The 16,725-nt window shown below is 32.9% G+C and overlaps 1 protein-coding gene and 1 long non-coding RNA gene across 3 annotated transcripts; both read left to right on the top strand.

The window, feature by feature from the left end:
• The first annotated feature begins 2,974 nt into the window (after positions 1–2,974).
• LOC112019752 (uncharacterized) lies at positions 2,975–3,774 on the top strand. The gene is made up of 2 exons (XR_010631137.1): positions 2,975–3,306; positions 3,400–3,774. It is a non-coding gene; the product is annotated as an uncharacterized LOC112019752 (long non-coding RNA).
• A 4,405-nt stretch (positions 3,775–8,179) lies between these two features.
• On the top strand, positions 8,180–11,011 carry LOC136069843 (G-type lectin S-receptor-like serine/threonine-protein kinase At1g11410). Of its 2 annotated transcripts, XM_065778883.1 has the most exons (3): positions 8,180–8,935; positions 9,071–9,535; positions 10,842–11,011. In XM_065778883.1, exons 1-3 carry the CDS (start codon positions 8,185–8,187, stop codon positions 10,982–10,984), a joined length of 1,359 nt encoding a protein of 452 aa, XP_065634955.1. In that variant the 5' UTR covers positions 8,180–8,184; the 3' UTR covers positions 10,985–11,011. The 2 variants fall into 2 exon arrangements, with proteins under 2 accessions (XP_065634955.1, XP_065634954.1); XM_065778882.1 differs by having other exon boundaries at positions 8,180–9,535.
• Positions 11,012–16,725: the final 5,714 nt, after the last annotated feature.

The raw sequence follows: 16,725 nt of genomic DNA, 5'->3' as shown, positions 1-16,725 counted from the left end.
TTCCTATGCGTAGGTTTTAAGGTGGTAGTGGAGTTGGAGTTAGAGGTTGGCACTTATCATATTTTTAAGCCCCTTTGCCGTGACATGTAAGTTGCCTTCATCTTCTCTCCCTCGGTCTCTCTTATCCCTCAAAAACATCAAAATGAGGTTAAGTTAGTATAAAATGACAAATAGGAAGTTGGAACTTCCATTTCATCCAAGGACTATATGTTTTAGAGAGAGACATATCAGAGCCACAATAAAGAATGGATTCCTCCACTTTGTTTGAAGCTGATCAAGCATTTGGCAAAGGTTATTGTTACCACATATTTTAACGTAGATAAGCATTTGAACATGACATCTCATATGCACAGAAAGAGAAGTGCATGGACCTAACTACTATCAAGTATCACCTGATCCAAGTATCTTTACTCTCTTTATCAAAATGGGGTAGAGTGACATCTTGTTTAAGTCTCTTAAATCATTCACATCACCCAATGCAAATTTTTTTTTTTGTCTAATTTAATATAAAACTTATATTTCTTATTTTACGTAATAACTTTTAAAAAATGTCGAGAGAAATTACAACAAGGTGGTGTTTGACATTTTAGACAACGGCAAATCACTAACTCATGATGGCCCACTTGGTGGAACAAAGTTGCATGCCACAGTAATTTGGAATGATAATGATAATACCTATTTATTTTTTCAACATTCCAATGGTAATGTATGGTTTACTAAAGAGAGTAATAATGCCATAAAGTTTGTTGTGTTAACCGGCCTGTGCAACATACTAGAAAATTTGATAAAATATATTTAATTAATAAATACTAACAAAGTGATCTTATCTCTTCTTATTTTTATTATGACCAAACAAAGTGATGGTATGATTTTTTTTAATTATTAGACCAATTTATTAGGAAAAAAAAATCACACACACAATATCAAATAATTGGTCACAGGCATGATAGAAGCAACCAAAAAAAATTACCCACAGTTTTGAACTGAATCATTGGCAAAATTGAGATAAAAACATCCGATTCTAGGTTTAGCACAAAGAATTGATATAAAATAACTGTATAATTGATTAGTTTCCATTACTTGTCAATGACACTTTAATACATTTTTGTTTTATTTGGCCACTTCAAACAAAACAAATGAAAAGGTAAATAGTAATGTTTCTATTACTTTTAACTTTTAAGTCAAGTGTGAGCAAGTTGTAAACCACTAGCCTAGAAGATATACTAATTTTTTAACCTTTTACCAGCTTATGGAAACAACTACATGCAGAACCAAATCATATAGCTCAGGTAAAAGACTTAACAGTAAGTAGTAGTTACTATTAGGCCAAAATGGCCAAATACCACAATTTTTTGAAATTTTTAGCAAAAAACTACTGTTTCGAAAATAAATGGTAATCTACCACTTTTTTTAGTACTCGAGTTTGGTGAACTCGAGTACTCTATTTTATAGTTCCACCGTGGCTACTGAGCTGGAAATTGGCGATAAAAAAAATAAAGTGGTACTCGAGCTTGGTAAACTCGAGTACCATGCAACACAATACTCAAGTATACTAGGCTCGAGTACCTTTTATAAAAAAAAAAATACATAATTTTTTTTTCTACAGTACTCGATTTTACCAAACTCGAGTGCTGTGTAAATTTTTTTTTTTTTTTTGCTTGAGGATAATTGAAAAATAAACATAAAGATAAAAATAAGTAGCTTTTCTATGTTTTTATTTATTTAAATAGAAGCATTGTAAGATATAGAGATTTTAATTTCGAAATACGAATTTAATTTCTACATTGATTAAAATTGTTCATTGTTTTCTCATAAAAATTGTTCACTATTTTGTTCACTAGCAGATGCTCCTTAAGGAGATTCCTTGGTCCTCAAAAGAAAATTCCACACACCTTCTCTCTCTTTCTTTCTTTCCTTTTCTTTTTTTTTTCTTTTCTTTTCTTTTCTTTCTCTCTCAAGTAATTAAGTTATAAAAAACTCTTCTTCTTTTTTTTTTCTTTTTTTTCTTTTTGGGTTTTATTGGTTTCTGTCTCCATAACACGCCTTTAAATTAATTAACGGCTCTCTTTTGTTGTTGTTTCTAGAAGCCGTTTAAGGTACGCTAGTGGTATTAGGATTAATAATTTAATTTAATAATTAAATTAAATAGTTTTTTTTTTTTTAATTGGAGACGCCAATTTGGACCATCGTAATCGAATTAACGGCGAATGTGGGGATGTACGTTGCGGATGAGACGGAAAAGGTATAGTAGAGGAATCTGGGCCGTTCATTGTGTGTGGCGCGTACGGCTTCCTATAGCTATTTAGATAATTGGTATTTTTCTTTCATTTCATGCTATAGAGGGGCACTTTTGGTGAAAAAGTTTCGAGATCACATTACTTTTCGGAATAATGCAATGTATTGTTGTTGTCGTATGTCAAGTTGTCGACCTCTTGTTTCATGCCAAAATAAAATGCCTATGTCTTGACCTTTACAGTTTGTTAATGACTTATTTGATAAATATAAAATAATTGTTAAATAATCAATTTTTTTTTTTTAATAAAAGTCTATAAAACTGTATCTATAAACAAAATAGTAATGAATATTGTCAATTAATTAAGTTACAAGACTCTTAGGAATGAGTAATTATTGAGTACTCTCCGAGTACCATAAATGTGAATTCCATTAATTTAATTTGTCAATTATCCTCAAGCAAAAAAAAAAAAAAAAAATTACACAGTACTCAAGTTTGGTAAACTCGAGTACTGTAGAAAAAAAATTTTCTGTATTTTTTTTATAAATGGTACTCGATCCTGCTATACTCGAGTACTGTGTTGCATGGTACTCGAGTTTACCAAGCTCGAGTACCACTTTATTTTTTTTAATTGCCAATTTCTAGCTCAACAGCCACGATAGAACTATAAAATAGGATACTTGAGTTCACCAAACTCGAGTATTAGAAAAAGTGATAAATTACCATTTATTTTCAAAACAGTAATTTTTTGCTAAAAAATCTCAAAAAATTGTGGTATTTGGCCATTTTGGCCTTATTTCTCTCCCAAAAGTTGAAAACTTAAATCCAAGGCATGAATTATCTCTTTGAGCTCAGAAATTGAAGACCCAACAAACATAACGAGTAGAAGAACAAGAATAAAATTTAGCTTTTGAGCTTTATTTGGCCTTGAAGAATGGTGGAGCTAGAGAATTCCTCGCCAATGGCAGTTTCTACAGCTTCTGGAGAAGATGGAATTTCATCATCTAGGTGTCAAACTCAAAACCCGCCTATTCCACCACTGAAGAAAAAGCAAAACCTTCCAGGAATGCCAGGTGAGATATCAAAACTGAAACTTGGAAACACTTTTCCAATGAATTTTCAAAACTTTGGAAATAAATTTTCATTATTTTGTACTTTTTTTGCAGATCCAGATGCTGAGGTTATAGCTTTATCACCAAAGACTCTAATGGCAACAAACCGATTTGTATGTGAGATCTGTAACAAAGGGTTTCAGAGAGACCAAAACCTCCAACTTCACTGGCGAGGACATAACTTGCCATGGAAGCTTCGTCAGAGAACGAGCAAAGAGATTCGCAAGCGAGTTTATGTTTGTCCAGAACCTTCTTGTGTGCGCCACAACCCATCGACAGCGCTTGGTGACCTTACAAGGATAAAGAAACACTTTTGTAGAAAACACCATTTTTTTTTCTGGGTTTGTGATATTAATCCTAGGTTTGTGTTCTTATTATTCTTGTTCAAGACACGTTTAAATTTCAATTCATATGATTTTTGGTTTTTAATTCTTTTTATTTAGTTAAAATTAATAAATTAATATTTTTTAATTTAGATACTTACGTAGCATTTTTTAATGCCAAATAACATTTTTTATTATTATTTTAAAAACGAAACACGTTTTTAAGGATATAGACTAAAAGCGGTGGAAATAAAAGTTAGGGACTAAAGTGAAAATGCGTGAAAATGTAGGGACGAAAATGTAGTTTTCGCCATTATACAATCTAATAAAAAGAGAAATTCATATATTGACAACAACAACAACAACAAAAAACACGCAAGTACATAAAGTTTACAATTGCCTTCTACGAGTTTTCATATTTTGAAATCAGTGCATAATAGTCTCATTAACAATCCTATAAGCTATATCTTTTTTAATGTACACAACGAAACAATCATTCATCTACGAAATGTAGAAAAAATTATGAAGCAAAATTTAATTTTATTGGCATAAAAAAAAATTGAGGGTGTTCCTAAATTTTTTTTGAAGGTTACACAAATAAAATTTTTTAAATTATATATATATATATATATATATAAATTTAAGGTGGCGCCACCCCTGGTCAAAAATTGTGACCTAGACTTAAATTAAAGTTGCCAAAGAAGACCAAAGTTTTGTCAAGTATCTTTCATTGAGTAATACTATCGACACATAAAAATGCACAATTTTATGTCGCAATTTACCATGTGACAAGTTGTGATTAGTAAATGTATGATTGTGGGTTATATAGAGATACACTTTCACCACTCACAACTCGCCACGTGACAAGTTTTGCACAAAATTATACATTTTTTATGTCACCATAGCATGGCTCATCGTTCACTAATGTGCCAATAAAAATAAAATAAAAAAAAAAAAAAAAAAATCTTTCACTAATGTGAACGGGTTTTCAAGGTAAACGTGATTTGAGTGTGGGGTCCTTGACAAGTGGACGACACCTTGCATACGTCGAATAACTCATTTAACTTTATTTATAAAAAAAGAACAACTGATTTTTTTTATATGGCTATCAAGCTTTCTATAGTCTATACTAGCCAGTTAGCCACAAGTCCTATTATTGTACTCTTCATTAGAAATCCCATGAATCCTGCTAAAGGGAACGCATCATTGCTTCTTCTCTCCCTTCTTCTTGTTTGCCCAATCTGCACTTCCCTTGACTCCATAACACCAGACCAACCCCTCAAGGATGGTGATGGTCAACTTCTACTCTCAAACCAGAAAACCTTTGCACTTGGGTTTTTCAGCCCCGGCAGCTCCAGTCACCGCTACGTTGGAATTTGGTATAACCAAATCACCGAACAAACCGTTGTGTGGGTTGCAAACAGAGACACTCCTCTCAATGATACCTCCGGAGTCCTCTCCATCAACGGTAAGGGAAACCTTGTACTCCATACCCAAAACCAAACCACTCCTATTTGGTCCACCAATGTTTCTTTTTCTGTCTCATCCACAAATAATTCTATGGCTAAGCTCTTAGATATAGGAAATCTTGTTTTGGTTCCACAAGACAGCCAACGTTTTACATGGCAAAGTTTTGATTATCCCACCAATACTCTGCTTCCGCTCATGAAACTTGGGCTAGACCGGCGGACTGGGTTGAACCGGTTCCTAACATCTTGGAAGTCCAAAGATGACCCAGGAATTGGCAACTACTCATATCAAATTGTTCCAACTGGGTACCCTCAGGCATGCTTATACATGGGTCGGACTCTATTATGGCGTGCTGGATCTTGGACTGGCCTAAGATGGAGCGGTATACCCAAAATGACATCAAATTACTTCATTAGATGAGGCATACCCTGCTAATGAAAGTTTCAAGATGCATTCAAATTGGACTTTTGTGCGTGCAAGAACATCCAACAGACCGGCCAACCATGTCAACTGTTGTTTTCATGTTGGGTAATGACACTCATCTTCCTTCTCCAAAACAACCTGCATTAATTCTGATGGGTACTTACAATAGTACAAACAGATCAACTAGTGCAGCATCTAATTCAATAAATGAAATAACACTTTCTAAAATTGACGGTCGTTGAAACCCCAAACTATTTGTAGCAGCGTACATATATTCCATTACAACATAGGATTGAGTTACTCTAAGTTTACTCCACATTACAATTTTTTTTTTTTTTTTGGGTATGAACAATTGAACATAATGTATGCACTATAAAATTATTACAAAAAAGAAGATAATATATAATATTACACAAACTGTTATTGTCTAGAACTTGTGATGAAATCACTACCATCTCCTTTAGCTTTTTCTTTCAAGTGGTTTCTGAAATTAATATACAATGCATAATACTGGAATTTAATTTGGATTTCTGGGTGTTTTACTCAAAACGGAACCATTGTATTTATGAATTGTGCAAAGCCTATAGATATGCTTAGGTATGGCTAATATTTTTGACTTAAAAGAACACTTCAACCAGGACAATATGACAAAATAAGTTAGAACAACAGTTTATAACTTTGATGGTAGACCCTCTTGTATGGCAAGGAGAAGTGTGAAAAAATGGGTGACAAAAAGTTGTAATCATTTCCTCATTTTTGCTTAAATTTGGCCCAATTTTACTTTTGTGGTCACTTATATCTGTGAAGGTGCCTTATTGAGAGTGTGAGATTTTCTCCTTGAAGTTCACTTGAAAAAAAAAAATAAATAAATGAAAAAAAGAAAAAGCTCAAACTAGTTTTCACAACATTAGCATCATATGGAACAAATTAATTTTATATAGCAGGACACAAATGATGAATATAATTTCAGAAAATAATGTTAGACATCTAGAAATTTTAAACAATTTCAATTCGTCAACCTGCTATTCATAGGTTTGCAATTTTATTTTATTTTTTTGGTGAAATGGGTATAGGTTTGTAAAAATTTTAAGAAAAAGAGAAGATATCCATTGAGAGAATTTTAATATTTTTTGGGTTGGTTTAACGAAACTATATATAATTTCTTTGCAACATGCATAAATCTAGATGTTCTAGATGTGCTAAACATCCTATTCAAACCTTCATTTAGTTAAAAGGTAGAACTAAATATTATACAATGTTTTGTTTAAGACATTGTTTTAAAAGATATTATTTTTAACATCTAGATAAAAATACAGGTGTATTGACAACCTTTCTTAAGACCTAGCTATGATGATTTTACTGTCTTCAAACAAGAAGTGATTCAGTGATGCCAATTTATTTATTTATTTTTATCAATGTGAATTACACAATGTCGGGTAAAAAAAAAAAAAAAAAAAAAAAAAAATGCAAGTAACCCAAATTCAAATTTTTTTTTCTTTTTGTGAAGAACCCAAATACAAATGTAACTTGTTTTCCAATAGTAGCGGCTCTAGGAATTTTTTTCAGGGTGTTCCTCAACAAGTATAAATTACNTTTAAATTTCAATTCATATGATTTTTGGTTTTTAATTCTTTTTATTTAGTTAAAATTAATAAATTAATATTTTTTAATTTAGATACTTACGTAGCATTTTTTAATGCCAAATAACATTTTTTATTATTATTTTAAAAACGAAACACGTTTTTAAGGATATAGACTAAAAGCGGTGGAAATAAAAGTTAGGGACTAAAGTGAAAATGCGTGAAAATGTAGGGACGAAAATGTAGTTTTCGCCATTATACAATCTAATAAAAAGAGAAATTCATATATTGACAACAACAACAACAACAAAAAACACGCAAGTACATAAAGTTTACAATTGCCTTCTACGAGTTTTCATATTTTGAAATCAGTGCATAATAGTCTCATTAACAATCCTATAAGCTATATCTTTTTTAATGTACACAACGAAACAATCATTCATCTACGAAATGTAGAAAAAATTATGAAGCAAAATTTAATTTTATTGGCATAAAAAAAAATTGAGGGTGTTCCTAAATTTTTTTTGAAGGTTACACAAATAAAATTTTTTAAATTATATATATATATATATATATATAAATTTAAGGTGGCGCCACCCCTGGTCAAAAATTGTGACCTAGACTTAAATTAAAGTTGCCAAAGAAGACCAAAGTTTTGTCAAGTATCTTTCATTGAGTAATACTATCGACACATAAAAATGCACAATTTTATGTCGCAATTTACCATGTGACAAGTTGTGATTAGTAAATGTATGATTGTGGGTTATATAGAGATACACTTTCACCACTCACAACTCGCCACGTGACAAGTTTTGCACAAAATTATACATTTTTTATGTCACCATAGCATGGCTCATCGTTCACTAATGTGCCAATAAAAATAAAATAAAAAAAAAAAAAAAAAAATCTTTCACTAATGTGAACGGGTTTTCAAGGTAAACGTGATTTGAGTGTGGGGTCCTTGACAAGTGGACGACACCTTGCATACGTCGAATAACTCATTTAACTTTATTTATAAAAAAAGAACAACTGATTTTTTTTATATGGCTATCAAGCTTTCTATAGTCTATACTAGCCAGTTAGCCACAAGTCCTATTATTGTACTCTTCATTAGAAATCCCATGAATCCTGCTAAAGGGAACGCATCATTGCTTCTTCTCTCCCTTCTTCTTGTTTGCCCAATCTGCACTTCCCTTGACTCCATAACACCAGACCAACCCCTCAAGGATGGTGATGGTCAACTTCTACTCTCAAACCAGAAAACCTTTGCACTTGGGTTTTTCAGCCCCGGCAGCTCCAGTCACCGCTACGTTGGAATTTGGTATAACCAAATCACCGAACAAACCGTTGTGTGGGTTGCAAACAGAGACACTCCTCTCAATGATACCTCCGGAGTCCTCTCCATCAACGGTAAGGGAAACCTTGTACTCCATACCCAAAACCAAACCACTCCTATTTGGTCCACCAATGTTTCTTTTTCTGTCTCATCCACAAATAATTCTATGGCTAAGCTCTTAGATATAGGAAATCTTGTTTTGGTTCCACAAGACAGCCAACGTTTTACATGGCAAAGTTTTGATTATCCCACCAATACTCTGCTTCCGCTCATGAAACTTGGGCTAGACCGGCGGACTGGGTTGAACCGGTTCCTAACATCTTGGAAGTCCAAAGATGACCCAGGAATTGGCAACTACTCATATCAAATTGTTCCAACTGGGTACCCTCAGGCATGCTTATACATGGGTCGGACTCTATTATGGCGTGCTGGATCTTGGACTGGCCTAAGATGGAGCGGTATACCCAAAATGACATCAAATTACTTCAATGTTAGCTTTGTGAATAATCAAGATGAAACCTTCATTATGTACAGTATATTTTCAAATTCAGCTGACCCCAAAGTTATTGTTAAAATGGTGATGGATGAATCAGGAATTATGCAACGGTCCTTATGGCAAGAGACTACATGGATCGAATATTGGTCCGGCCCACAAGAGTTATGCGATAAGTATTTGAATTGTGGTCCAAATAGTTATTGTGACCCACACAATTTGGTCAATTTTGAGTGCAGGTGCTTTCCTGGATTTGAACCTAAGTCATCTCGTGATTGCATAAGGGAAAAGCAAGGAGTATCCATGTGCAACAATGGAGAAGGGTTCGTGAAGTTGGCACATATGAAGGTGCCAGATACTTCAATAGCACATGCGGACATGAGTTTGAGTATGAAAGAGTGTGAGCAAAAGTGTTTGAGGAATTGTTCTTGTATGGCTTACACAAGTGCAAATGAGAGTGAGGGAGGGATTGGTTGCTTGACATGGCAAGGGGACTTGACGGACGCAAGAACATATCCTGATGTAGGACAAGATTTATACATACGTGTGGATGCAGTTGTATTAGGTACTTTTTCATCTTAAAATTTTGATAAAGCATTTTACAAAAATACACAGTGAGATCCCGCACCCCATTTGGTGGCTAGGTCATCGGTTCGATGAGCTAGGCAAATGATGTCGGTAGTCTAGTGGTTAGAGCCACCACTCCGATGATCAGTGCCAACGTTCTGGTGGCTAGAGCCATCACTCTGGCAATAGATACTAGTAATCTAGTCACTAAAGCTACGTGCTAGAGGTCTGATTACCGAAGCCACCATTCTGGTGGCCGGAGACATCACTCTAGCGGCAATTGCCCCATGTCCAGTTGTTGGAGACATCATTCAAGCTAAAATTTCAATAGTCTGGTTACTAGACCTCCTACACTAGCGGTTCTGGTGACTCAGCTACTGATTTTGGTTGTTTGCTTGAAAATTTTATTGGTCATACAAAACACCTTAAAATTTTATTTGTTTTACTTCAAAACAAATAGAGTGTTAGTCAAAGTTCATGTCTATTGTATTATATTAGTCTGAAATTTATATAGAATACTAGTTCAACATCTAATTTGTCCTATGGTACTAACCTTAAAGTTGATTTAGGTCACATTATTGAAACATGATTTTCTCTATTTAAAATTGATCTATTTCATATTTCAAATTATATATTACAAATCTAAATGAGTATTACATTCCATATGGGAAAGAATTTATATATGGTTTTGTTAAATTATCTAAAAATATCAAAATTTTCACAATTCTACCTTTTATCTATTTCATACTAATTCAAAACTCAAACAATGTGTGGAGAAGTCAAAATTATTTAAGAGTTGTATACCCCTAATAACACAACATTTCTACAAATATATTCATCACTCGTAGTAGGTCCAACTATGCAATACTTGTTTCATTTTATTTTTATATAGTTATTATAATAATGGGAGAGAGAGAAATTGAACTGTGATTCTACTTATATCAATAAGAAACACTCTCTTGGCATTGGACATTGTTGTTACAAAAATAGGTTTGCAATATTTGTTTTTTTTTTTCTTTTTTAACACATTTTCGGCCTCAAAAAAGAGAATCACAGATGGACTTGACATTGTTGTGAGAACATGTTTGTTTTTTTTTGTTTTGTTCTTTTGATAAGTTGGACCTCAAAATGAGAATTGCATTTTCTCTTTTTAAAAAATAAAATAAAATCACATATTCTCCTTAAACCCTTGTTCCATCCCTACTTTCATTTTCTTGCAAAATTGCATTAATAAATATTTATGTTCAATCAACTTCTGAAATTTATGATGTCATTTGAATAATTTTTTTTTTTTTTTTACTCAGCTCAATATGCTAAGAAAAATGGTCTTACTCAAAAAAAGAGGATGCTGGCAATTCTGGGAGTTTCTGTTGGTGTAATGTTTCTTCTTATAGTCTCAGCTGTGTATTGTTTTGTAATGAAGAAGAAGAAAGGTAAGGAAGTTTAGAGCAATTTTTTAAAACCTATTTCTATACTTCTAAGGCCAGTGAACAAATGCTCCCAAGATTACTCCAACACTATGTTTCAAAGTTTATAAAAGAATAGGCTATGTTTCAGAGTTTATAAATGAATAGGCTATGTTTTAGAGTTTATAAAAGAATAGGCAGAATATGTAAATCATGAAATAAAACTAAATAAAATGGAATGGAACTTGATATATTTTTCAAGCGTAGAAGTTGATTAAAGAAAAAATGAAAAAGAACAGGATATATTTTGTTATTATACTCATAATCATTTCTTTGGATCCAAAGATGGTATACTAAAGCAGCCAAGGAAATTTTTCAAATGCTATTCTTAAACTTCTTGCCTTTCAGCCTACGAATAAATGCATTGGCTCATTCCATTTGCACATTCTTATATCTACCATATACAAATGTCAAATTCAAAAGAAAGAACACTCGTAGATGACAAGATCAAAAATTCCATTTGACTTCTACAGAAAACATACATTAGCACCATTGCACCCCATTTTACAACCCTTTCTTGGGAGGGAAACCTGTCCTTCATTGCCAGCCAAGATATGAAGGACTTGTTGGGAAAAGTTGCTTTAGACCATACTAGTTTCTACCATTCATTGAGACATACATGTTTCTTATTTAATTCTACTCTAAATTGCAATTCGTCCTTCATTGCCAACCAAAGACAAAGTATTAAGGAATGCTTAGAAGCAGCTGCTTTAGACCATACCACTTTCCACCATTTAGCTGTATCCATCTTGTTTCTTATTTCACTCCAGGTTGAAATCTATGTGACTTTTCCAAATTTAGATGAAATCCAGTACATTGAGTTGTATAATTGTCTTAGCTAATTTTAATTGATGAAAATAAGCTTGTAGGGTAGTATCTTTTGATCTGATAGGTTTCCAAGGCTACTGCATTTCTTTCAGAATACTTAATACTTCTGCAAACTCAGAAATTGTAGTATCATACACCACCTTTTGGACATGTCAATTATCCTGCCACATGGATAATTTTTTCACCTTTTCAACTAAAAGCTTCATGAATGGCCCAACCAATTCCTTGACATTTTAAGATTTTCTCCAGCTCCATCAGCAGGCCTGAAAAAAAAAAAAAAAAAAAAAAAGAATGCAAGTAACCCAAATTCAAATTTTTTTTTCTTTTTGTGAAGAACCCAAATACAAATGTAACTTGTTTTCCAATAGTAGCGGCTCTAGGAATTTTTTTCAGGGTGTTCCTCAACAAGTATAAATTACACAATCTAATTAAAAAAAAAATTGTATATTGACAACAACAACAAAAAAACATGCAAATACATAAAGTTTATAATTGCCTTCTACGTGGTTTTCTTATAAAATATTTGTTCATAATTCTAGCAAAAGAATAAATAATAAACTATAAGTTGATTTGAAATATTAATAAAATTATTAATTATTGTTGTTTAGTTGTTTCATTAATTTGTTTGTCTTTTATAAAATATAATTTATTATTTTGTTGTTTCATTAATTGTAAATTATTAATTATTGTTTAGGCTAACATAATTTAATTTGTTTGTCTTTTATAATGTATTAGTTAATTAAATTATTAATTATTGTTTATTAGTTGTTTCTCCCAATTAATAACAAATTTATCCATTAATCATTTTTGAGACTCAATTAGTTTTTCTTCTTTTTTTTCTTTTTTAAAATTTTTTATATCCAGATGAATATTTTCTAGTAGACATTTCTAATCAAAAATACATTTATAAAGATTAAAATAAAAAATAACTTTTAAATGTAGAGCAAATGAAAAATTACATAATTTATATAAAAAATATTGTTGTAGTTTCATCAAACAATAACAAGTTTTTAACAATCACAACTTGTATAAATAAAGATTTATTCATTATATTACCAATAACTAATATATATATATATATATATAGAAAAACACAAGATTAAAAATAATACTAATAATAAATAAACACAAAACTGTGCAAGCCTAGCAGCGCGAGTCCAAATCTTCTGTCCCACTTTTCCTGCTCCATTTTATACTCCACCAATAAATACTTACCACGTGTTCACCTAATTAATTAAATATTATCATTATTGACTTATTAATCTTACAGTTATTAATTAATAGTATCACGTGGCAAGTATTTATTGGTGGAGTATAAAGTGGAGTAGGAAAAGTGAGACAGAAGATTTGGATTCAGCGCCCCAGCCCAGCGAAGAGGATGCCTGCCAAGATGCCACCCACAAAAAACATAAAACAAATCCTATTGCCCAAAAAAAAAAAAAAAAAAAAAATTCTTGAAGACCCAAACGTGGTGAAACGTCTAGCCCACTGCCCAGAGAATACTTAAGTCTTTAACAAATCTAAAGAAGAGTCCAGAGAAAGGCAGAATGGCAGAAATCCAAGTACCTCAAAAGTCAAAAGTCAAAACCCATTCAGCGCAGCGGAGAAAAAAAATGAAGAAAAAGATGAGATCGGAGGAAGCTTGGTCTAGGGTCGGACTGACAGTGGGAGTGGAGAGAAAGAATGAGAGTGTCAGAGAGCAAGAGTTGAGAGAAAAAAGCAGAGCAAGAATGAGAAAAAGAAAGGTAAAAATTTTAGGGATTTGAAGTTTTTTATTTGTTTTGACAACGTGATCGCATATATTGGGTTTTAGTTTTTTATATATTTTATATTTTTTGAGAATCCGTTTGCTGCAATGATGGGTTTGCTTTACCTTGTTTTTTTCTTTAAGTTGGGTTTGTAATTTGTTGTTTAGGATTAATGTTGGGTTTGTAATATGTTGTTTAGGATTGATGTTGGACCTTTTTTTTTTTTCTAGTGGGCTTGCTTTGTTACAATTTTTTTTCCTTCAAATTTTAGTNTCATTGTAGCAACTCAAGCCTAAGAGACTCGAGTTTCATGTTCTGGCAGTGGAAATCGAGTTTCATAGACTCGAGTTCATTAAAAGAAACTTAGAAAAAGAAAAAAAAATCCTCTGACCTATTTCTTTCTTCTTTCTGATTTCTTCTTCTCTCTCTGAACCTTCTTCTCTTTGGTTTTTTCTCTATATCAAAGCCCAAATTGGGCTCCAAGGCTGAAGCTCATCAACAAGGTTTCTATCTTGTTCATATCTCTTATTCCCCACCAGAGCTCACCTCCAATCAAGATGAATAGCATTTGTTAGGTTTAGGTTTGCAAGTTCCGATCAGGATGAGGTGGTGGTACGATTGTTGGGTTTGGATTTGTAGGTTTCGATTAGGAGGAGGAAGTGGAGCAATTGTTGGGTTTGGATTTGTAGGTTCCAATCAAGATGAGGTGGTGGCGCAATTAGCTTTGCGTATTTTGTTGGGTTTGGTTTTGCTGGTGAGATGTTTGTGAGGACTTGTGAGGAAGGTTTTGATCAGATCGGTATGAGGTGGTGGAGATTTTTCTCGGATGGAGATTTTGCTTGGATCGAATCCGATCTGTGAGGAAGATTGAACCTGTGAGGAAGGTTTTGATGGAGTTGGTTACGTAGGAACTGAAGGTTGAAGAAGGAACTGGGTTGTAAGGAACTTGAGTCTCATAAGCTCGAGTTCCCCGTAGAACTTGAGTGTTTTATGCTCAATTTGCTACAATGATCTCGAGTCTAATAGGCTCGAGATGTTAGTTTGCTAAATAGTTTGGAAATATTGTTAACTAATGAAACTATTTGAAAATAGAGGTTATTTTGCAAAAAAAATCCCAAGAACTTGAGTCTTGAGTTCCACATGGAATTTTATATCCACCTAAGCTTTGCCAACACTTAGAACTCGAGCTTTTTGCAAAACGTGTTAATTAACAAATGGGAGAAATTTATTTTTACCACCCTAAACTATGCCACAAATTACAGTTTGCACCCTAAATTATTCGAATGCACAGTTTGCGCCCTAAACTATGACCATTGTTACACTTTGCACCATGATGTTAGTTTTACTGTTAAATAGACGGAGATATGAAACATGTGACTTGCATATGTGAATTGCTTAACCAACATAGACTTAAAAGACCAAAAACCCCTCTTTCCAATTAATTAAAAAAAAAAAAACTTTTTTCCAGCTCTCTTTCTCTATCGTGTTACGTATCAGCCCCTTGGCACACCATTGCTCCACCACTGTGTTAATTGATTCTTTTTTCCTTTCTTTATTTGATTACCACTACTATTAGCATGGCTTATCCAAATTCCTTAACCCAAAGCCCCTTCTCATCACAAAAACAGTGTTAATTTCTTTATTTGATTGCCACTAGCATGGCTCACTGTGTTAATTTTTTTTCCTTTCTGTATTTTAAAGCAGATTTACTTCTCACGTTCTTTTGTTGGCCTCATCAATTCTCTTCACCTATATCGTTCACATCACCACCATGAGGAGTATGACCAAACTATGACAACCTCATAGCAATGCATACCCACTCAAAACTACCGAATATGATTTTGATTTGGGGATTTAGGCTCCGCTTGGGAAGAGGGAATAGAATGGAATAGAAAGGAATAAAAGGAATAATTTTAGAATATTCTTCTCTTCTTTTGTTTGGGAGTTTTAATGGAGGAAATGGAAAGTCCATTCCCTTGTTTGGGAGTTTAAGTGGGAGGGAATGAAATGGATATGAGGGAACACTCATTCCTCTCTATTCCCTTAAAATCTCAAATTTTCATTCCCTTCGAAATTGGGAGGAATGAGAGGGAATGGAATTAGATTTAATGATTTTTTTACTAAAAATCTTAAAATACCCCTATATATTCAACCTTTTATTTTAAAATAGGGGTCTAATAGTAATATTGTCATAAAATGATTCCATTCCATTCCCTTCATGTTGCTCACAAACAGGATTACTTACATTCCATTCCTTTATTTTAAAACATCTAATCAAGGTTATTTAATTCCATTCTTTTCCATTCATTTCCCTTAATTAAATGCATTCCATTCATTTCCATTCTCTTATGATCATCTCATTCCATTCCATTCCATTCTCTTATAAACTCCCAAGCGGAGCCTTAGGGTTGCAAATGATCTTGATTTGGGGAGAGGGGCTGATACACATGAGAGAGAACTAAAAAAATATATATTTTTAATTGATTGGGAAGAGGGTGTTTTGGTCTTTTAAGTTTGTGACATTTAAGCAATACACATATGCAGTTCATGTGCTTTATATTTTCGTCTAACTTAATATAAAATTAACGTCAGGGTGTAAAGTGTAATAATGATCATAATTTAGGGTGCAAACTATGCATTCGAATAACTTAGGATATAAAATGTAATTTATGATGTGAAGTGTAATTTATGGCATAGTTCATGGCGGTAAAGTGTAATTTTTCTAAACAAAAAAATTGTTAGTAAAATGGTATTAAATGGCAAAAAAAAAAAAAAAAAAAAAAAAAATCCCTGTGAAAGTCCTCTATTAATCCATCCGTTTAGTTTTTGGTTCCACCGCCTTAGCAGCACACGCAGGTTTTGACCATTTTTCTCTCTTCACACACCTCCACCGCTCTTTACCATTCTTACCCTAAAACAACAACAACACAGGACAGTACAGTACAGACACCCAGTTTCTCTGAAACCATGCCACAAGGTACTCACCCTTCTTCTTCAATTTCCTTTTACTTAGTTGGGCTTACATATATAATTTCAATTATTCTGCTTCTTTTTTTCTTTTCTGGGTTGTTTTAGATTCTGGGTTTCGTTTGATTTTTAGTTAATGATGATAATTGTAATACATATATGGCAGATCTTCCTGGGTT

This window comes from Quercus suber, unplaced genomic scaffold (genome assembly GCF_002906115.3).
Source record: "Quercus suber isolate HL8 unplaced genomic scaffold, Cork oak 2.0 scaffold_11, whole genome shotgun sequence".
Lineage (NCBI taxonomy): Eukaryota > Viridiplantae > Streptophyta > Magnoliopsida > Fagales > Fagaceae > Quercus > Quercus suber.
The sequence above is the reverse complement of the archived record's forward strand: the minus strand, read 5'-3'. Positions and strand labels throughout refer to the sequence as shown.